The sequence below is a fragment of the Somniosus microcephalus genome, chromosome 16, assembly GCF_052327205.1.
Source record: "Somniosus microcephalus isolate GS21.2 chromosome 16, FLI_Smic_1.0, whole genome shotgun sequence".
Classification (NCBI taxonomy): Eukaryota; Metazoa; Chordata; class Chondrichthyes; order Squaliformes; family Somniosidae; genus Somniosus; species Somniosus microcephalus.
Genome location: NC_141002.1, coordinates 8,064,591 through 8,086,115, shown reverse-complemented (window position 1 = coordinate 8,086,115; position 21,525 = coordinate 8,064,591). Strand labels below are relative to the sequence as shown.

General features: G+C 50.5%; 1 protein-coding gene across 3 annotated transcripts in view; it reads left to right on the top strand.

Annotated features, from left to right (window-relative positions):
* Positions 1–21,525, top strand: part of LOC147105969 (differentially expressed in FDCP 6 homolog) — a 185,146-nt gene that overhangs the window by 137,169 nt on the left and 26,452 nt on the right. For 2 of the 3 annotated variants that reach the window (XM_086008580.1, XM_086008578.1), the window contains 3 exons: positions 8,272–8,380; positions 11,704–11,894; positions 14,424–14,531. In XM_086008580.1, coding sequence (XP_085864706.1) covers positions 8,272–8,380; positions 11,704–11,894; positions 14,424–14,531 — 408 coding nt within the window. The remainder of the gene's footprint in view (positions 1–8,271; positions 8,381–11,703; positions 11,895–14,423; positions 14,532–21,525) is intronic. The other variant, XM_086008579.1, reaches the window with a different exon arrangement.

The following is a 21,525-nucleotide window of genomic DNA, read 5'->3' as shown; positions in this document are numbered from 1 at the left end:
TACAGATGCCTGCGGGCCAATCATAATTCAATATGCAAATGTTACATCCCCTTTCTTTTAAAAGAAAAATGTTATGCATTACTTTTAAACCTTTCTTCTACATCATGTTCTCGGAAGCATAAACATATAAGTAAACTCAACATTTAACTAGCACTGAAAACATCTCAACGTTTCAATAACGATGTACAGTTTTTTTAGGACAGCGATCCGCCTACACCCTTTGACAGTTCACAAGTCAAGGATAACTTTAGGCTTGACCTCTCGTCCCGACCTTGTGTGGTATGAAACTGAGCATGCTCCTGAATCGGTCAACAATTCAGGTTCAGGTTTAGGTTCAGGTAAGTATGATGTGTTTTGTGTATTGCTCTGTTCATCACACTCTGTTAAACTGATCCTCTCGTCAGAATGATGGTGTTGTTCCTTGGTGTTCAGGAGGTGCCTGCGATTGCGGCGGTACACCTGTCCTTCTGGGGTGCGGACGTGATACGATCGCTCAGTGTCAGCTGGCTGGATGACGACTGCTGGCTTCCAGTAGTCATGCTCCTGGATTCTGTGGATTCTCCATTGTGCAGTGGCGGCAGTAGTCTAGCTGACCTGTCATAGTATCTCTTTTGGTGTTGCTGTCTCTGTACACGATTTGCATGCACTTGCTTGCAGCTGACGACCTCTGGCTGCAGCTGCTGGTTGGTGCTTGAAAGATTGAGCGAAGTCTGCGGCTCATCAACAGCTGTGCTGGTGACTTGACGTTGTCAACCGGAGTGTTGCGGTACTCAAGGAGACTGATGTAGGGGTCTCTTTTGTCCGCTTTGGCTTTGTCCATGAGTGTTTTTGCAATCTGGACAGTTTTTTCAGCAAGGCCATTACTTTGAGGGTAATGTGGGCTTGATGTGACATGTGTGAAATCCCATGCCTTGGCAAACGACTCGAACTCTTTTGATTTGTATTGGGGGCCATTGTCTGAGACTAAAGTCGCTACCATGCCATGCCTGGCAAAGGCTGCCTTTAGCTTGTGGATCACAGCTGCAGATGTGGTGCTGTGAAGCTTGTCCAGTTCAAAAAATCTGCTGTAGTAATCAACAGTCACTATGTAGTCCTCGTTGTTCCATGTGAACAGATCCGTTGCCACGACCTGCCAGGGCCTGTCTGGGATACGATGAGGTATCATGGACTTTTTGACATTTGATGGGTGGCGTTCTAGACAAATGGAACATTTTCCGACAATGTCCTCAATGTGTTTGCACATTCCTGGCCAAAACATAATGTCACATGCTCTTTGTTTGCATTTTTCCATGCCCATATGTCCAGCATGAATTTTTGTCAACATCTCTTCTCTGAGACTGGTAGGAATGATGATTTTCTCCCCTTTGAAGACTGACGTAATAAAGACTCACGACGCACTTGGTTGTACATAAAGCAAGGCTTTAATCGACTTGTAACAAAACATGGAGGTCTACTTAGTAGTCACTAGCTTCCTGTTTCCAGATTGTCTCTGCCAAGTTGGGCCCACGCCCGAGTATTTATACGCCTCGGACGGCGCCCTCAGCTGGCCGTTCAGTAGTACTTCCTGAGTTACTTCTTGTAGAAGTTGCAATTTATGACAAAGACGATTCTGTTGATTTGTGACAGTTCGTCTCTGTGGTTCCAAAATTCAGATATGCTCTGAGAGCATTTCCTCCTTTCCTCAGGCCATCCTTCATGTATGACTTTGCTCAGCAGTGTGAGTTGTGCATCTTTCTCAGTTCCTGCTCGGATCTCCTTCAGTTTTGAGTCACTCACAGGTAAGCTGTTGTACACCATGTGCACCTGCACATCCATGCCTTCACTGAGGCTGCTGTCCTGGTAGCTAAGAGACTTTCTGGAGAGCGTGTCTGCGACAGGGATGTCTTTGCCTGGACGGTGAATGATTGTGAAGTCGTACTTCTGTAGCTGAAGGATCATTCTCTGTAGCCTTGGTGGGGCTGCGGCTAGTGGTTTCCTCATGATTGACTCGAGGGGCTTGTGGTCGGATTCCACAATGACTTGTTGGCCATAGACGTACTGGTGGAAACGCTTACATCCAAACAGAATTGCATATAGCTCTTTCTCGATTTGAGCATAGTTGATTTCACTGTCTGTGAGAGATCTGGAAGCGTAGCCGATGGGCTTTCCTTCTTGCAGTAATACTGCGCCTAGTCCGTACTTTGACGCGTCCACTTGTAGTCTGAGCTCTTTGTTGGGGTCGAAGTAGGCAAGAACTGGTTCTGGTTCTCTGGTGATTAGGTCTTTCATTTTCTGAAATGCTGTGTCATGTTGTTTGTTCCACAGGAACTCATTGGATTGTTTGAGCAACTGACGCATGGGTGCGTTGATTTCAGAAGGGCTCGGGGCAAACTTGGCTAAGTAGTTAACCATGCCTAGTACTGTCTCTAGCTCTGCGCGGTTCTTTGGCGGCTCCATCTTCTTGATGGCGGAGATTTTCTCTGGATCCGGCTTAATGCCATCAGTTGAGAGACGATGCCCGAAATAACTGATCTCGGAGGATCCGATTATGCTTTTCTCGGGGTTGAGCTGGATACCTTTCTCCCGTGATCTTTGTAGCATCGCACGGAGGTTCCTGTCATGTTCCTCTCTATTCCTGCCATAGATGAGGATGTCATCTACGATTGCGACTACTCCGTCGAGGCCTTCATAGGTTTCGTCGATCTTCCACTGGAATTCATCCTGAGCTGAGATAAGACCAAATGGTAAACGCAGAAATCGGTAGTGTCCAAATGGTGTATTGAACGTTGTTAGCTTAGATGACTCTTCCGTGAGCTTGATAGTCCAGTATCCTGATTGTGCGTCCATTACACTGAAGTAACGTGCTCCTACTAGTTTGGGTGTGATGTCATCTAGCGTTGGTAGAGGGTAATGAGGGTGTTTGATAGCCTTGTTCAAATCTCTGGGGTCGAGACAGACTCTGAGCTTGCCTGTACGTGGTTTCTCAACCACTACTAACGCGTTGACCCGCTCTGTCGGTTCTGTTTCCTGGACGATGATTTCTGTATTCTCCATGCTCTGCAGCTCCTCCTTCAGGTGACTATGTAGAGCAAGGGGTATTCTTCTCGGTGGGCAAACCACAGGGCTTGCTGCTGGGTCAAGGTGAATAGTGCATTCACCTGAGAATAGTCTGATTCCTTGAAAACATCAGCAAACTCCTCCATGACTGCTTCTCAACTGGTGCTGTCAATGATAGCACTAGCTTGATGAGGTCCATGTCTAAACATGCCTTTAGACCTAGCACTGGAGGTGCTAGAGCGTCAACAATGTAAAAGTTCAACATCATGTCGCTTTCTTTGTACTTGCATTTCATCGCGCATGTGCCTTTTACAATGAGCTGCTCACCCCCATAGCTGGTCAGTCTGCCTGAGGTGGGCTGTAGCTCACACTCATCCTTCAAGCTGTGATACTCACTCAGAGGAATTACATTAACCTGAGCTCCAGTGTCTAGTTTAAACTTAAGCTCTGTGCCCTGTTTTCCTATCTCAATATCTGCAAAGGCTTGCTCAGTCTCTGAAATCTGTTTTTTCTGTGACACAGAATCAATAAACAGTTCCTCTGCATTTGGCTCTCTATCTGGCATTTGGCTGTCACGCTCTTCCAAAAACAATCCTGCAAACTTTAGCAAAGTGGTTCCGTTTACCACATTTAGCACATTGCCTTCCTTTGGCAAGGCAGTGCTCCTTTTCCCCATGCATCTTGTTTCCACAATATTCACAGTTTTTGAAGCATTTTATGTCTGTCGCTCATTTTTAGAACCCTCTCTGTTCTTCCTGTTCTGAAACACGCTCTCTGGGCGGTGTTCTTTGGTGTGTGTCTATTAACTGCGTGCACTGTCTGTTCACGTGAGCTGCTCATGGCACCGGTTATGGTTTTCAACTGTGCTTGGGCTATCTCGTACGATCTAGCTATGTCCATAGCTTTGTCCAGCATTAGCCTGGACATATAAAAGCAGGGAAGTCTTGCTGCAGTTATACAGGGTACTGGTGAGGCCACACCTGGAATACTGCGTACAGTTTTGGTTTCCATATTTAAGAAAAGATATACTTGCTCTCGAGGCAGTTCAGAGAAGGTTCACTCAGTTGATTCTGGAGATGAGGGGGTTGATTTGTGAGGAAAGGTTGAGTAGGTTGGGCCTCTACTCATTGGAATTCAGAAGAATGAGAGGCGATCTTATCGAAACATATAAGATTGTGGGGGCTTGATCGGGTGGATGCGGTGAGGATGTTTCCACTGATGGGTGAGACTAGAACTAGGGAGCATCATCTTAGAATAAGGGGCTGCCCTTTCAAAACTGAGATGAGGAGAAACTTCTTCACTCAGAGGGTAGTAAATCTATGGAATTTGCTACCTCAGAGAGCTGTGGAAGCTGCGACATTAAATAAATTTAAAACGGAGATAGACAGTTTCCTAGCTGATAAGGGAATTAGGGGTTACGGGGAGCGGGCAGGGAAGTGGACGTGAGTCTAAGTTCGGATCAGCCATGATCCTATTGAATGGCGGAGCAGGCCCGAGGGGCCGTATGGCCTACTCCTGCTCCTACTTCTTATGTTCTTATGTAACATTCAAAAGTTTGTCTCTCACTTTAGCTGAATGTATTCCAAACACGATGCGGTCTCTGACCATCTCATCTTTATCTGCATATTTACAGTATTTTACCAGCAGTTTTAACTCAGTCACGAACTGTTCAAATGACTCACTAGCTCCTTGTACTTTCTCCTGAAACTTGTACCTAGCGAATATCGTATTTGCCTTGGGCATCACATAGGGTTCAAAATGATCAAAATAACTTTTCAGTACCTTTGTTTCATCCGTGGTGAGAGACCATGTGTTAAAGATGTCTCTCCCTTTTTCTCCGATCCACAGGAGTAGGTAGCTGCATCTTTCTTCCTCTCCATTTCTTTTCAGCGGACCCGAGAACATCAACTCCACGTGTTGCTTGAACTTGCACCATTCTCTAGGTAAGTTCAAAGATTCCCAATCCATTCGAGGCAAGGGAGCTCCAACAATGTCCATTTCAAATCCCTGTTCTGACACCATGTCTTGTTTTGCACACTTCGTACAATAATAATAAATTGCAGGACAACGGAGTATTACAGTTTAACTCTGTTATTAAGCATTAGGTCTGATCTTACTCATAGCAGTACCGGTGGGCAAAGCATGGCATTAGGACCCCTAGCCTGGGTCTTCAAAACAATAGTAGTGTGGTAAACCACTGTTTGTATTCCACTGTGTACATGCCTGGACATGCCTCGGCTGACTCCTCCCACAAGTCCTAGTATAAAGGTGACTGCTCCCCAGCCCCTTTGTATTCTGGACCGGTCGACCACTTGAGGCAGACCTTCATTCTTTTGTTAATAAAAGCCTTTAGTTACTCTCTTAACTCTCAGTCTTTTATGAGTAATTGATAGCGCATCAAGTAGTCCTTACAGATGCCAGCAGGCCAATGATAATTCAATATGCAAATATTACAACGGGTACAGTACTGGTGGGTACAGGTCTTACTGTATAACACTGGGGTACAGTATTGGTGGGTACAGGTATATCACTTATAACACTGGTGTACAGTACTGGTGGGTACAGGACTATCGCTGTATAACACTGGGGTACAGTATTGGTCGGTACAGGTCTGTCACTGTATAAAACTGGGGTACAGTACTGCTGGGTACATGTCTATCACTATCACTGGCGTACAGTACTGGTGGGTACTGGTCTATCACTATCACTGGTGTACAGTACTGGTGGGTACAGGTCTGTCACTTTGTAACACTGGGATACAGTACTGGTGGGTACAGGTCTGTCACTGTATAACACTGGGGTACAGTACTGGTGGGTACAGGTCTGTCACTGTATAACGCTGGTGTACAGTACTGGTAGGTACAGGTCTGTCACTGTATAACACTGGGGTCCAGTACTGGTGGGTACAGGTCTGTCACTGTATAACACTGGGGTACAGTACTGGTGGGTACAGGTCTGTCACTGTATAACACGGGTACAGTACTGGTGGGTACAGGTCTGTCTCTGTATAACACTGGGGTACAATCCTGGTGGGTACATATCTATCACTGTATAACACTGGGGTACAGTAGTGGTGGGTACAGGTCTGTCACTGTATAACAGTGGGGTACAGTACTGGTGGGTACAGGTCGGTCACTGTATAACACGTGTACAGTACTGGTGGGTACAGGTCTGTCACTGTATAACACTGGCGTACAGTACTGGTGGGTACAGGTCTGTCACTGTATAACACGGGTACAGTACTGGTGTGTACAGGTCTGTCACTATAAAACTGGGGTACAGTGCTGGTGGGTACAGGTCTGTCACTATAACACTGGGGTACAGTACTGGTGGGTACAGGTCTGTCACTAACACTGGGGTACAGTACTGGTGGGTACAGGTCTGCCACTGTATAACACGGGTACAGTACTGGTGGGTACAGGTCTGTCACTGTATAACACGGGTACAGTACTGGTGGGTACAGGTCTGTCACTGTATAACACTGGGGTACAGTACTGGTGGGTACAGGTCTGTCACTGTATAACACTGGGGTACAGTACTGGTGGGTACAGGTCTGTCACTGTATAACACGGTTACAGTACTGGTGTGCACAGGTCTGTCGCTGTATAACACTGGGGTACAGAACTGGTGGGTACAGGTCTGTCACTGTATAACACTGGCGTACAGTACTGGTGGGTACAGGTCTGTCACTATAACACTGGGGTACGGTACTGGTGGGTACAGGTCTGTCACTGTATAACACGGGTACAGTACTGGTGGGTACAGGTCTGTCACTGTATAACACTGGGGTACAGTACTGGTGGGTACAGGTCTGTCACTGTAAAACACTGGGGTACAGTACTGGTGGGTACAGGTCTCCCACTGTATAACACGGGGGTACAATACTGGTGGGTACAGGTCTGTCACTGTATAACACTGGGGTACAGTACTGGTGGGTACAGGTCTGTCACTGTATAACACGGGTACAGTACTGGTGTGTACAGGTCTGTCACTGTATAACATGGGTACAGCACTGGTGGGTACAGGTCTGTCACTGTATAACACGGGTACAGTACTGGTGGGTACAGGTCTGTCACTGTATAACACGGTACAGCACTGGTGGGTACAGGTCTGTCGCTGTATAACACTGGGGTACAGTTCTGGTGGGTACAGCTCTGTCACTGTATAACACGGTACAGCACTGGTGGGTACAGGTCTGTCACTGTATAACAGTGGGGTACAGTACTGGTGGGTACAAGTCTGTCACTGTATAACACTGGGGTACAGTACTGGTGGGTACAGGTCTGTCACTGTATAACACGGGTACAGTACTGGTTGGTACATGTCTGTCACTGTATAACACTGGGGTACAGCACTGGTGGGTACAGGTCTGTCACTGCATAACACTGGGGTACAGTACTGGTGGGTACAGGTCTGTCACTGTATAACACGGGTACAGTACTGGTGGGTACAGGTCTGTCATTGTATAACACTGGGGTACAGTACTGGTGGGTACAGGTCTGTCACTGTATAACACTGGGGTACAGTACTGGTGGGTACAGGTCTGTCACTGTATAACACTGGGGTACAGTACTGGTGGGTACAGGTCTGTCACTGTATAACACGGGTACAGTACTGGTGGGTACAGGTCTGTCATTGTATAACACTGGGGTACAGTACTGGTGGGTACAGGTCTGTCACTGTATAACACTGGGGTACAGTACTGGTGGGTACAGGTCTGTCACTGTATAACACGGGTACAGTACTGGTGGGTACAGGTCTGTCACTGTATAACACTGGGGTACAGTACTGGTGGGTACAGGTCTGTCACTGTATAACACTGGGGTACAGTACTGGTGGGTACAGGTCTGTCACTGTATAACACTGGGGTACAGTACTGGTGGGTACAGGTCTGTCACTGTATAGCACTGGGGTACAGTACTGGTGGGTACAGGTCTGTCACTGTATAACACTGGGGTACAGTGCTGGTGGGTACAGGTCTGTCACTGTATAACACTGGGGTACAGTACTGGTGGGTACAGGTCTGTCACTGTATAACACTGGGGTACAGTACTGGTGGGTACAGGTCTGTCACTGTGGACCCTTAGCTCTTTTCCCTGTTGCAGGTGACTTTTAGTGATGTCCCGCCTCTCTGAATTCCTGCTGTCAGCTCTATCTAGTCAGCTCTCTTCTCTCTGCTGTCGGCTCTCACGTGTTCCTGACTCTCTTACTCTCTGCTGTGTTCCTTTCTTGCAGGCACTGCTCGATAAGGAGGGGAGGCGATGTTTGTTCTGCATTAAAAGTGCAAATCGAACGTACGAGCTGAGTGCGTCTGACACCAAGCGTCGTCAGGAGTGGATGGAGAGTAAGTGGTCGATCTCAGTGGCTCTGTCCCTCAGAGGTACAGGGGTCCTCACCTGCCCCGCTTTGGACTAGGGCTTTGTTTAGTGCAGTTTCCGGAAATTTCTGAAATGAAGATGGACGCAAGATTCTATTTATTTTGCTTTACTTTACTTCTGTGTCTTCTGGTGTCAGCTGTCAATCATTTGAGGGGTTCGTCGGTGGCCGACAGATGGAGTCTAACCTTGGGGCAGCCTTGCCCCGTGTGCCCACCATATCCCCGTACGCATGGGCGCAGTGAGGGTCCTCGCACCGCTGGAAGGACCCATTCGTTCAGTCACTGCCCCAATCCCCTCCCTGCGGCCACTCTTCCTGCTCAGTGTCCGGTTTGGACTCGGGACATGTTGGGGGTCAGTCAGACCCAGGGGCCAATTTGAAGGACGTTAAAGGTTCCCCTTGAAGTGATCGTCACTGCTGAGCATGTCAGGCAGCAGAGGTTAGTGCCCGATATTTAACTGCTCCCATTCTTACTTCCCCGACCTCACCCAGCCACGTCTCTCGCCTTTTTGGAACTCTTCGCCGCCTCCTTGCTGAAATTGGAGTGATTTGTCTTTCGTTCTGTTCCCTCGGCGAGAGGTTCAGCAGGTCAGCCCCAGCTGTCCTCACCAGCCTCCCAGAGAGGAGCCCAGGTCACCGAGCACTGTGCTGTTTACCCTCCTGTCCAGAACCCCCGGCTGTAGGGCTGTGCTGAGGCTCCCGGGACACTACGGGGCAGCCTTACTCCCTTAAAGCTTGGGTGTAATGGGCGCGTGCTTTCTCCGCGACCAAGCCTCCCCTCCACACTCTGCCCGTGCTGAGCGTCACGCCCGGACACACCAGAGGGACATCTGTCCTGATTTTAAAATTCTCATCCTTGTGTTCAAATCCCTCCATGGCCTCGCCTCTCCCTATCTCTGTAACCTCCACCAGCCCTACAACCCACCGAGATCTCTGCGCTCCTCTAATTCTGGCCTCTTGAGCATCCCCGGTTTTAATCGCTCCACCATTGGCAACCGTGCCTTCAGCTGCCTGGGTCCTAAGCTTTGGAATTCCCTCCCTAAACCTCTCCGCCTCTCTATCCGCCTTTAAGATGCTCCTTAAAACCTACCTCTTTGACCAAGCTTTGGTCACCTGCCCTAGAATCCCATTATGTGGCTCCGTGTGAAAAGTTTGTCTGAGAACGCTCCTGTGAAGCACCTTGGGATGTTTAACTACGTTAAAGGTGCTATATAAATGCAAGTTGTTGTAGTTATTGATTGCCTTGTTGTCCCGGTTCCAACAAGTTTGGTGGGCTTTCTCTGCAGAGCTCCCCCCGCCACCACCCCGACCCCCACCCCTAATGGCAACCCAAACCTCCACTGTGGTGCCATTGATGCCCCTTGCTTGGGACCCCTGAGGCGCTGCTCCACCCCATCCTCAGCAGCGCAATGGTAGCTACAGAAGGGCGAGCCGCCATTTTGTTTCTAACCAGAGGTAGGCCGGGAGCTCAGCCTGCTACAGGCCAATAATCTGTTTCTATTCTCCCCCATCATTGAGTTAAACAGACTGCCCCCAAACATCAGAAAGCTCTGGCAACCAGAAAATCAAACTGTGACTGTCAACCAGCTGTGTGTGAATCAAGTGTTTCTTTGAGTGTGAGTGTGTGTGAGTGTGTGTTAGTGCGACTGTGAGTGTGTGTTAGTGCGAATGTGAGTGTGTGTTAGTGCGAATGTGAGTGTGTGTCAGTGTGTGAGTGTGTGTTAGTGCGAATGTGAGTGTGTGTGAGTGTGTGTTAGTGCGAATGTGAGTGTGTGTCAGTGTGAGTGTGCGTTAGTGCGAATGTGAGTGTGTGTCAGTGTGTGAGTGTGTGTTAGTGCGAATGTGAGTGTGTGTCAGTGTGTGAGTGTGTGTTAGTGTGTGAGTGTGTGTTAGTGCGAATGTGAGTGTGTGTCAGTGTGAGTGTGTGTTAGTGCGAATGTGAGTGTGTGTCAGTGTGTGAGTGTGTGTTAGTGCGAATGTGAGTGTGTGTGAGTGTGTGTTAGTGCGAATGTGAGTGTGTGTGAGTGTGTGTTAGTGCGAATGTGAGTGTGTGTGAGTGTGTGTTAGTGCGAATGTGAGTGTGTGTCAGTGTGTGAGTGTGTGTTCGTGCGAATGTGAGTCTGTGTTAGTGCAAATGTGAATGTGTGTCAGTGTGTGAGTGTGTGTTAGTGTGAATGTGTGTGTCAGTGTGTGTGTGTTAGTGCGAATGTGAGTGTGTGTCAGTGTGTGTGTGTGTTAGTGCGAATGTGAGTGTGTGTCAGTGTGTGTGTGTGTTAGTGCGAATGTGAGTGTGTGTCAGTGTGTGTGTGTGTTAGTGCGAATGTGAGTGTGTGTCAGTGTGTTAGTGCGAATGTGAGTGTGTGTTAGTGCAAATGTGAGTGTGTGTCAGTGTGTGAGTGTGTGTTAGTGCGAATGTGAGTGTGTGTCAGTGTGTGAGTGTGTGTTAGTGCGAATGTGAGTGTGTGTCAGTGCATGTGTGTGTGTGTCTGATTATGTGTGCAAGTGTGAGTGTGTGTGCTGGTTTGAGTGTGTGTCAGTGTGTGTTAATGCGATTGTGAGTGTACGTCAGCGTGTGTGTGAGAGTGTGTGGGAGTGTGTGTGTTTGATTATGTGTGCGAGTGTGTGTGTGAGTGTGTCTGATTATGTGTGCGAGTGTGTGTGTGAGTGTGTCTGATTATGAGTGTTAGTGTGTGTGTTTGATTATGTGTGAGAGTGTGTGTGTGAGTGTGTTTGATTATGTGTGCGAGTGTGTGTGTGAGTGTGTCTGATTATGAGTGTTAGTGTGTGTGTTTGATTATGTGTGCGAGTGTGTGTGTCTGATTGAGTGTGATTGCTACCACAACATTACCATTCTTGTCCTGCTAGGTGGAAGAGGTCATGGGTTTGGGAGGTGCTGTTGAAGAAGCCTTGGCGAGTTGCTGCAGTGTATCTTGTAGATGGTGCACACTGCAGACACGGTATGCCGGTGGTGAAGGGAGTGGCTGCTGGGTCCAGTGCCGGGGCGCCAATCAAAGGAAATTCAGCGATGCCGTGTTGTCAGTCAGTAGGAGGGTGGGTGGTAGAATCAGGGCTAACGTGTCACGCTGACTCTGGCCCACACTCCCATGGAGCACTGCTCCCCTCTGGGAGCACGGGATCGGTGAATGTACCATGCCCTGATCCGACACTCACACACAGGAAGCCGATCAGGAGCAGGAACGCTGGCCAATGATTTATCTTTCGTGCCTGTTGTTCGACATTAAGCCACGAGTGTTGAATTGTCCTGAAGTCTTTGTGTTGTTTTCTGTGCAGGCATCACGACTGCCATTTGGCTTCAGACAGAGAACAAGAACTCTCTGCACAAGGGGCAGAAGCTGAGACGCCGAGAACAGAGGCAACAGGCCGCACGGAGGGGGCTGGAGAAGAGAGTGGAGGAAGAACGACTGGAGGAGCTGCAACAGGAGAAGGAGAGGCAGCTGTGGGAGCTGGAGCAACTCAGACAGGTCCGTCAGTCTCATGGGCTTCCCTCATTGTCCCGCTACCCGCCCCCAATGATGGCCTGAACTCCCAGCTCACCATTCTCCAGGTGTGAGCCTGAGCATGAGGGCTTAGCAAATTGGATCGCACGTTTCTCGAGGTAAATGTGAGCACCCAAGGGTCCAAATGGTGGGTGAGGTGCGAGCACCCATTCCACAGGGGGAGAGCCCAGCACGCTGAACTGGTTAGGGAGCCCTGGAGCCCTGAAACCAGGCCCCTTGCCGGTGAGAATCCAGGGTTTAACTCTGGTCTCGGGTCCATTTCCCATATTGGACAGTGCCTGACCCTGACAGTGTACAAATGTCAGTGTGAGTGTATGCGAGTGTGAATGTTTGTATTTGTGAGTGTGTGACCATAGCCCATGCAGCCTGGGCTGTGGTCAATGTTCTCGAGCATGAAGAGGCCAAACCAGCTCCTTAGAGGGTTGGCTGGAGGCCAGCAACAAAATACTACGTAGCTGAAGGTGGAACCAGGAGGACCAGGAGTGCTCCTCCCGCCCCCTCCTGATCGCCTCCCGCCCCCCTCCTGATCGCCTCCCGCCCCCCTCCTGATTGCCTCCCGCCCCCCTCCTGATCGCCTTCCGCCCCCCCGATCGCTTCCTGCCCCCTCCTGATCTCCTCCCGCTCACTCCTGATCTCTTCCCTTCTCCTCCTGATCTCCGCTCCCCTCCTGATCGCCTCCCGCCCCCTCCTGATCGCCTCCCGCCCCCTCCTGATCGCCTCCCGCCCCCTCCTGATTGCCTTCCGCCCCCTCCTGATCGCCTCCCACCCCCTCCTGATCTCCTCCGCTCCCCTCCTGATCTCCTCGCGCTCCCTCCTGATCTCCTCCGCTCCCCTCCTGATCTCCTCGCGCTCCCTCCTGATCTCCTCGCGCCCCCTCCTGATCTCCTCGCGCCCCCTCCTGATCTCCTCGCGCCCCCTCCTGATCTCCTCGCGCCCCCTCCTGATCTCCTCGCGCCCCCTCCTGATCTCCTCCCCTCTCCTCCTGATCTCCTCCCCTCTCCTGATCTCCTCCCCCCTCCTGATCTCCTCGCGCCCCCTCCTGATCTCCTCGCGCCCCCTCCTGATCTCCTCGCGCCCCCTCCTGATCTCCTCCCGCCCCCTCCTGATCTCCTCGCGCCCCCTCCTGATCTCCTCGCACCCCCTCCTGATCTCCTCTCGCCCCCTCCTGATCTCCTCCGCTCTCCTCCTGATCTCCTCCTGATCCCCTCTTGCTCCCCTCCTGATCTCTGCCTACCCCCTCCTGATCGCCTCCCGCCCCCTCCTGATTGCCTTCCGCCCCCTCCTGATCGCCTTCCACCCCCTCCTGATCTCCTCCGCTCCCCTCCTGATCTCCTCGCGCTCCCTCCTGATCTCCTCCGCTCCCCTCCTGATCTCCTCGCGCTCCCTCCTGATCTCCTCGCGCCCCCTCCTGATCTCCTCCGCGCCCCTCCTGATCTCCTCGCGCCCCCTCCTGATCTCCTCGCGCCCCCTCCTGATCTCCACGCGCCCCCTCCTGATCTCCTCGCGCCCCCTCCTGATCTCCTCCCCTCTCCTCCTGATCTCCTCCCCTCTCCTGATCTCCTCCCCCCTCCTGATCTCCTCGCGCCCCCTCCTGATCTCCTCGCGCCCCCTCCTGATCTCCTCGCACCCCCTCCTGATCTCCTCGCGCCCCCTCCTGATCTCCTCGCGCCCCCTCCTGATCTCCTCTCGCCCCCTCCTGATCTCCTCTCGCCCCCTCCTGATCTCCTCCGCTCTCCTCCTGATCTCCTCCTGATCCCCTCTTGCTCCCCTCCTGATCTCTGCCTACCTCCTCCTGATCTCCTCCCACCCCCTACTGAACTCCTCCCGTCCCATCCCGGACTCACCGTGCACCGACACTCATTCTCTTGGCGACCGCCACTTGCTGTATGACCAGTGCCTCCAGCATGGCGATCGTGTCCCGGAGACGCACCCAGGACAGGTTTTGCGTGGTCCTCTCGTGCATCGGTTTGGAGGTAGCGGTCATTGCTGCCGCAGGGCTCGCGCCCAAATTAGGGACGTGGATCAATTTCTGGGCGTAAGTGTCACCAAGATGTTTGGGCATTGGAGGCCTCACAGCTGGGCCCAGTCTTGTCCTGACGCCCTCCCAGGCCCCCCCACACTTCCCAACCAGTGTCAGTGGAGAGCAGTCAGGTGAAGCCACGCTGGCTGAATGTATGCTTTTCCTACCACCCCAAGGGTACTGAGGCCAGTTGTAGCCCTCCCCCTCCCTGGCTGAGATCAGCGAACCCAGCACGGATCAGGAATGGGGCCTGGCACCTTCGGGCCTACGTGGGCTGATCGTGCGGTTCCTGCACCGTCCAGGGAGGACATTCCACCATGGGAGGCATCACAATTGTGGGACACACTGGTCTCATCTCCCTTCAAATCGCCACGGTTACTGGACCCACTGCAGCTCAAGTCAGCCCAAACAGCGCTCGGGCTCTCTGCAGTCTTGGTTCCTTAGCATCGCAAACACTTTGTTTGGCCTCCTAGGCACAGGAAGAAGCCCAAGCCCTATGGCACAGCAAGGAGTTCCAACGGATGAAGCAGCAGGAGGAGCTGCAGCAGGCGCTACAGAGGCAGCTACAGGAGGCCCAGATGGTAAGAACTACAAGAGGTCTGGGCCTGGACAGCGAGGCCTGGGCCTGGGCAGCGAGGCCTGGAGCTCGAGTTGAACACAAAAAGTCCAAATGAGCTTCAGGCAGTCTCAATGCAGTGCCCAGTGGGCAATGGCCTACAGCAAAAGGCTGTGCCGAGTCGGCAGTCTCACTCAGAGAGGCCACAGGTCGGCTGGTGTCAGAACTTGGTGCAGTTGCAGAGTACTCGGAATCAAACCCGTGCTGTACCTGCCCTGGGAGTGTTTGATGGGACAGTGTAGAGGGAGCTTTACTCTGTATCTAACCCGTGCTGCACCTGCCCTGGGAGTGTTTGATGGGACAGTGTAGAGGGAGCTTTACTCTGTATCTAACCCGTGCTGTACCTGCCCTGGGAGTGTTCGATGGGCCAGTGTAGAGAGAGCTTTACTCTGTATCTAACCCGTGCTGCACCTGCCCTGGGAGTGTTCGATGGGCCAGTGTAGAGAGAGCTTTACTCTGTATCTAACCCGTGCTGCACCTGCCCTGGGAGTGTTTGATGGGACAGTGTAGAGGGAGCTTTACTCTGTATCTAACCCGTGCTGTACCTGCCCTGGGAGTGTTCGATGGGCCAGTGTAGAGAGAGCTTTACTCTGTATCTAACCCGTGCTGCACCTGCCCTGGGAGTGTTCGATGGGCCAGTGTAGAGAGAGCTTTACTCTGTATCTAACCCGTGCTGCACCTGCCCTGGGAGTGTTTGATGGGGCAGTGTAGAGGGAGCTTTACTCTGTATCTAACCCGTGCTGTACCTGCCCTGGGAGTGTTTGATGGGGTACTGTAGAGGGAGCTTTACTCTGTCTCTAACCCATGCTGTACCTGCCCTGGGAGTGTTTGATGGGACAGTGTAGCGGGAGCTTTACTCTGTATCCAACCCGTGCTGTACCTGCCCTGGGAGTGTTTGATGGGACAGTGTAGAGGGAGCTTTACTCTGTATCTAACCCATGCTGTACCTGCCCTGGGAGTGTTCGATGGGACAGTGTAGAGGGAGATTTACTCTGTATCTAACCCATGCTGTACCTGCCCTGGGAGTGTTTGATGGGACAGTGTAGAGGTAGCTTTACTCTGTATCTAACCCGTGCTGTATCTGCCCTGGGCGTGTTCGATGGGACAGTGTAGAGGGAGTTTTACTCTATCTAACACGTGCTGTACCTGCCCTGGGAGTGTTCAATGGGACAGTGTAGAGGGAGCTTTACTCTGTATCTAACCCGTGCTGTACCTGCCGTGGGAGTGTTTGATGGGACAGTCTAGAGGGAGCTTTACTCTGAATCTAACCCGTGCTGTACCTGCCCTGGGAGTGTTTGATGGGACAGTGTAGAGGTAGCTTTACTCTGTATCTAACCCGTGCTGTATCTGCCCTGGGCGTGTTCGATGGGTCAATGTAGAGGGAGCTTTACTCTGTATCTAACCCGTGCTGTACCTGCCGTGGGAGTGTTTGATGGGACAGTGTAGAGGGAGCTTTACTCTGAATCTAACCCATGCTGTACCTGCCGTGGGAGTGTTTGATGGGACAGTGTAGAGGGAGCTTTACTCTGTATCTTACCAGTGCTGTACCTGCCCTGGGAGTGTTTGATGGGGACAGTGTAGAGGGAGCTTTACTCTGTATCTAACCCGTGCTGTACCTGCTGTGGGAGTGTTTGATGGGACAGTGTAGAGTGAGCTTTACTCTGTATCTAACCCGTGCTGTACCTGCCCTGGGAGTGTTTGATGGGACAGTGTAGAGGGAGCTTTACTCTGTATCTTACCAGTGCTGTACCTGCCGTGGGAATGTTTGTTGGGGACAGTGTAGAGGGAGCTTTACTCTGTATCTAACCCGTGGTGTGTCTGCCCTGGGCGTGTTCGATGGGTCAATGTAGAGGGAGCTTTACTCTGTATCTAACCCGTGCTGTACCTGCCCTGGGAGTGTTTGATGGGACAGTGTAGAGGGAGCTTTACTCTGAATCTAACCCGTGTTGTACCTGCCGTGGGAGTGTTTGATGGGGACAGTGTAGAGGGAGCTTTACTCTGAATCTAACCTGTGCTGTACCTGCTTTGGGAGTGTTTGATGGGACAGTGTAGAGGGAGCTTTACTGTGTATCTAACCCGTGCTGTGCCTGCCGTGGGAGTGTTTGATGGGGACAGTGTTGTAAAGTCTGTGAGTTGTTTAGTTAATTAATACACAGACTACCAGAGTAACTTAAAACAGGACTTTACTATTCGAAGGTCAGGGCGAATCTGCCAAATAAATCCTGACACAGCACTTATATACCGTTGTGGTCACCGTCGGTATTACAGTATACAGAAGCCAACAAAGTAGTGCCACACCTAAAATAGTTCTCTTAAAGGTGAACGGTTACATACAATGGTTTTCTTAAAGGTAGACGGATACATACACTACAATCCTCCCTTTTTAGCTTACAACATACTTAGTCCCCCATTAAACATAACATATATTCAACTTCATGTAAAACAATTCACAGGTATAATCTATGCGGGAAACAGTTTACAGATTCAGTCTCTGCGGGAACAGTTCACAGATTCAGTCTCTGGTCTTGACTCGGTCCGAACAACATCTCTGTGGTGTAGCCGGTTCACATTGCTAGCGTGACTCATCCAATAGTCTTTCCCTTGACTTAACAGCTTGAACTTCCGTCCTGCTGAACCAGCAGTGCTGACTTTTACAAACAGCTGGACTGCCTTGGTAATTTTTCCTACTTGCCAACTGATTTGGCTCCCTTCGTAGGGCCCACGTACATGATCTGGTAGAAGTGATAATGATTTAGATGGTTATCACCTTCTGCTTCGTCTTTTTCTTTTCTGCTTCTTGGAGACTCTCGGGGCTCCCTTATCAGCTGCCAGCTGTAGCGCCACCCTATGTTCCTTAGACTTTAAGTGCTTCATCCTGATTTCTGCACTTTGGGAGTTTTCATCACAAGCTGGGCAGACCAAGTCCTCGTAATATTCCGTGTCACTCAACAGGTCATGGTAATATTTGGTGTCGTCCTGAACTAGTCTAGCGAGAGGGCCTGCTACTTCTTCCTTACCCAACTGGACGTTAGCCGACTGTTGTTCCCTCCCTAGACATCTTTCCTGAAGAGAATTCTTCATGCATTCATATTCATCCCGCTCTTCCTGGGTTTCCTGCAAATCCTTCACTAATGACCTCATTTGTGATTTCAATACTTCCCCTTCCATCGGGGATTGATTGATCGGGCTATTCAATCCTTCTACTGGAGCAGCTGTTTCAACATTCTGTTGTTCACATAGACGTGATTCAGCGTACTTTTGGCATCCCAGTAAAATCTGTGTTGCAACCTCAGCTATTTCCATAACTTTTGAGAGCTCCGAACTCCTTCCCTTTGAAGATTGAAGCTCGTGTTCAGATTGTTCCCATTGTTGGGTCTTGTCCTTCAGCATATGAAGGAGTTGGCTGACCATTAACTCTTCCACGGGAACACTGTGGATCAGAGTCTTCTCCATTTCATCCACCTTTTCCTCCAATGCTTTCACCTTCTTTTCCTCTTGTACTTTGGCTTTCAGCGCGCGGAGAAGTTGCGCCTTGATGCTCTCTAGCTCATGTTCAGGGGCCATTCTTACAGTCTCTGTGTTTCTTACAGTTTCCTTTTCTTCCACTGAAAGGATTCCCAGTTGAATCTGTTCTTCAAGTTGTTGAACCTCGGTCATTGCCGCCTCATATTTGTCTTGGGTTTCCTTCAATATTTTTATGAGTTCTTGGACATCTTGTCTTTCATGTTCTGCCATGTCTTTCACCTCTAATTTCTCATCTATGGATGGAACTTCTACCGATGAGTCTGTCTTGGCCTTGAGCTCATCAAGAATTTCCTGCAGCCTTTGGACTTCTTGCTCATGTTCAACCTTTAGTTGCTCATGTGCTTCTACTGAAACTAGCTTTTCGGAGGTTGCCGAGTTAATCCCCTCCAGGATTGTAGCCTGGGCCTGTTCATACTGTTCCTTCAACTTCTCAAACTCTGCTTGTAAGGAGTCGTAGAGAAGAATGGGAATAAAATCCTGGCTTCCTGAAGATTCCTCTTCATTTGCTCCTTCCTGCAAATATTCTAACTCCTGAACAGCATAAGGGAGATGTGATCGGTAATTGGTCACAATGGCTCTATGGTCGCTCTCTGCTTGAGCTAGCTGCTTCTGTTGTCTTTCCAGATTCTCCCATTCGGTGTCATAGAACTTTTTCATTGTTTTCATCTCTTGTTCGAGACGGTAACTCACTTGTTCTACTTGCTGTCGTAATTTGAAATAAAGTTGAGTCCGAGCTCGGTGTTCGTCAGTCATGGATATGTCCGTAAACTGAACAGACTCAGAATTCTCTGTCAAACTATGTTGTCGTTGTTCGGTGGAGTTCTGTTCCGAAACTTTGTTCTTCTCTGGAGCATAAGCCTTTATGCATGCCTTCGTTCTTCCAACCTTAGTCGGCAAGTCCATTTTAGCCTTGTCTTTCATATTTGGGTTGGTCTTATCGTCATCCGTTTCAGAATCTGAGCTGATTGTCTGCACCGAGTCCTCACTCGTTATGGCTTTTAGATAGTGCCATTCCATGTCTATTTTCTTGATCCACTCCCGTCCCAGAAGTGGTGGTCCTCCCTCAGGTAGTACGTATAAGTTCATTCTTGGGTGTTCTTTACCCCCATCTCTCACCTTGACTCTTATCTTCCCCATGGGGTATACTTTATGCCCCGTGTATGTCTGCAATACGAACTTGGTATCTCTTAAGGGTATATGTGAGAATAGCCGGTGGTAATCCCTTCGATTTATGACTGATAGAGCTGATCCAGTGTCCAACTCCATTTTCACTTGGACTCCAGCTATTTTTAGCATGACCCAGATAGTTTGTAGGTCAGCTTCCTTACTCACATTGTGAATTCTCAGACTGCCCAGCTCCTGGCCGTTTGGGTCTGAGTCCGAATTCTGTTCGTCTGAACTCTTCTCAGCCACCTTGTGTACCTTGTTGTACTTTTCCTGTGATGGCTTCCTTTGGTTGTTGGTCTTCTTCCCTGACCGGCATACCTTAGCTATGTGACCCAGTTTGCCACATTTCCTACATTCCTGGTTCTTAAACCAGCATTGGTTCTGGTCGTGTGTTGTCTTCCCACAACGATAGCATTTTGTTGTACTCGAGGTAATTTGATCCACACTGAGTGCCGCTGCCTTTAGCTGCATTTCCGCAGTTCCCTTCGCTGCGGCTTCGTGCGATGCTGCAATAAGGACAGCCCTGTCAAGTGTAAGGTCATTCTCTTCGAGTAGTCGCTTTTGCGTTCCTTCCTTTGACAACCCGCACACGAACTTGTCTCGCAATGCCTCTGTCAGATTCCCTCCAAACTGGCAGTGTTTCGCTAGTCTACGCAGTTCGACCAAGTATTCTGCGTTGCTTTCGTCTTTCCTTTGCGTTCTCGCATAGAATTTGAATCGTTCCGCCAACATCAACGGTGTGGGGTTCAAGTGATCCTTCAGAACAGTCACAATATCATCGAAAGTCTGATCCGCCGGTTTAGCTGGTGCTAGTAGATGCTTCAAAAGCCCGTATGTCTTCGCGCCCATCGAGTTTAGCAAGGTTATAGCTTTGTCATCTTCTTCTATTTTATTGGCCTCACCATAGATCTCAATGCGTTCCACATACGTGGCCCAGTCTTCTACCTCGGAATTAAAATTGTTGATGTTACCACGCTTAGGCATCTTCCTCTCTTCCTGATAACACCACGGATTATTTCTTTAAATTTTCTTTTTTTTTTTCAAGATGGCGGTTCCCGTGAAAATGGCGGTTTCCCGCGCTTATCTTCTCTCCCCGCCCACTTCAATGGCGGTTCCCCGCTTCTGTCTTCTTCTCCGCCTAATGGCGGCTTCCCGCGTTTCTTCCCCTGGCGGGAGGGGTACACTTTCCCCACGGGCGACGGCCGCTGGCTTTCAGGTTCACAGCCTGCGCGTCGGCTTCAGTGCTTTCCCTTTTCTCGGCAGGGCAAACGGCGCTGGGTACACCCCGTTGACGGCGAACAGTTTCAGCCGCTGGGCTGGCTCTCGCTCAGTTCCCCTTGCTCGGGCTCTGTCTCTCTCCCGCTCGCTCGGCTCTACCGGCGCTGGGTACACCCCGTTGACGGCGAACAGTTTCAGCCGCTGGACTGGCTCTCGCTCAGTCTCCCTTGGTTGGCTCTGCCTCTCCCGCTCGCTCGGCTCCCAATCGCGCCTCCCAGCCCTCTCGCAGTCCGGTGCTTCCCTCCCCGGCTGCGGCTGAGTTTTTATATCTTCCCGCGCCTACGCTCCCGGTCGCAGCGCTTCGTGGCTTCGGTCGCTGCCCGGCCTTTTTCGCCGGTCGCAGTCTAGCTGTCTCACGACGCCGTTGCGTCCCCAGCCTGTCTGTACCGCGGCTTCCTTGCTCCACGCTGCCCCAGTCTCAGCGCCTCTGGGCCCGACTTCTGTCCGGCTCCTTTCCCCCTCGACCGTGGTCGGGTGCACCGCCCTTATCCTCCGGTTATTCTTTTTACTTTTCCCTTACTCACAGTCACCGTGGCCGGCTTGCTTCTTGTGCTGATCGGCTCACTCCTCACCGTGGCAGAAGGGACAGTCAGTGCCTGTTGCTGATGGAAGTCTTTGTCTCTGAATTCTTCCTTCTTTCCAGCTCTGCAGACTCGAGTTTTCTCCCAGCAGAATGACGAGGGCGGTTGCCTCTTCTCGACGCTCGTTAACTGCTTCGGAAGTATTGTTGCCGCAGGGTACAATTGGACTCGTCGCCACTGTAAAGTCTGTGAGTTGTTTAGTTAATTAATACACAGACTCCAAGAGTAACTTAAAACAGAACTTTACTATTCGAAGGTCAGGGCGAATCTGCCAAATAAATCCTGACACAGCACTTATATACCGGTGTGGTCACCGTCGGTATTACAGTATACAGAAGCCAACAAAGTAGTGCCACACCTAAAATAGTTCTCTTAAAGGTGAACGGTTACATACAATGGTTTTCTTAA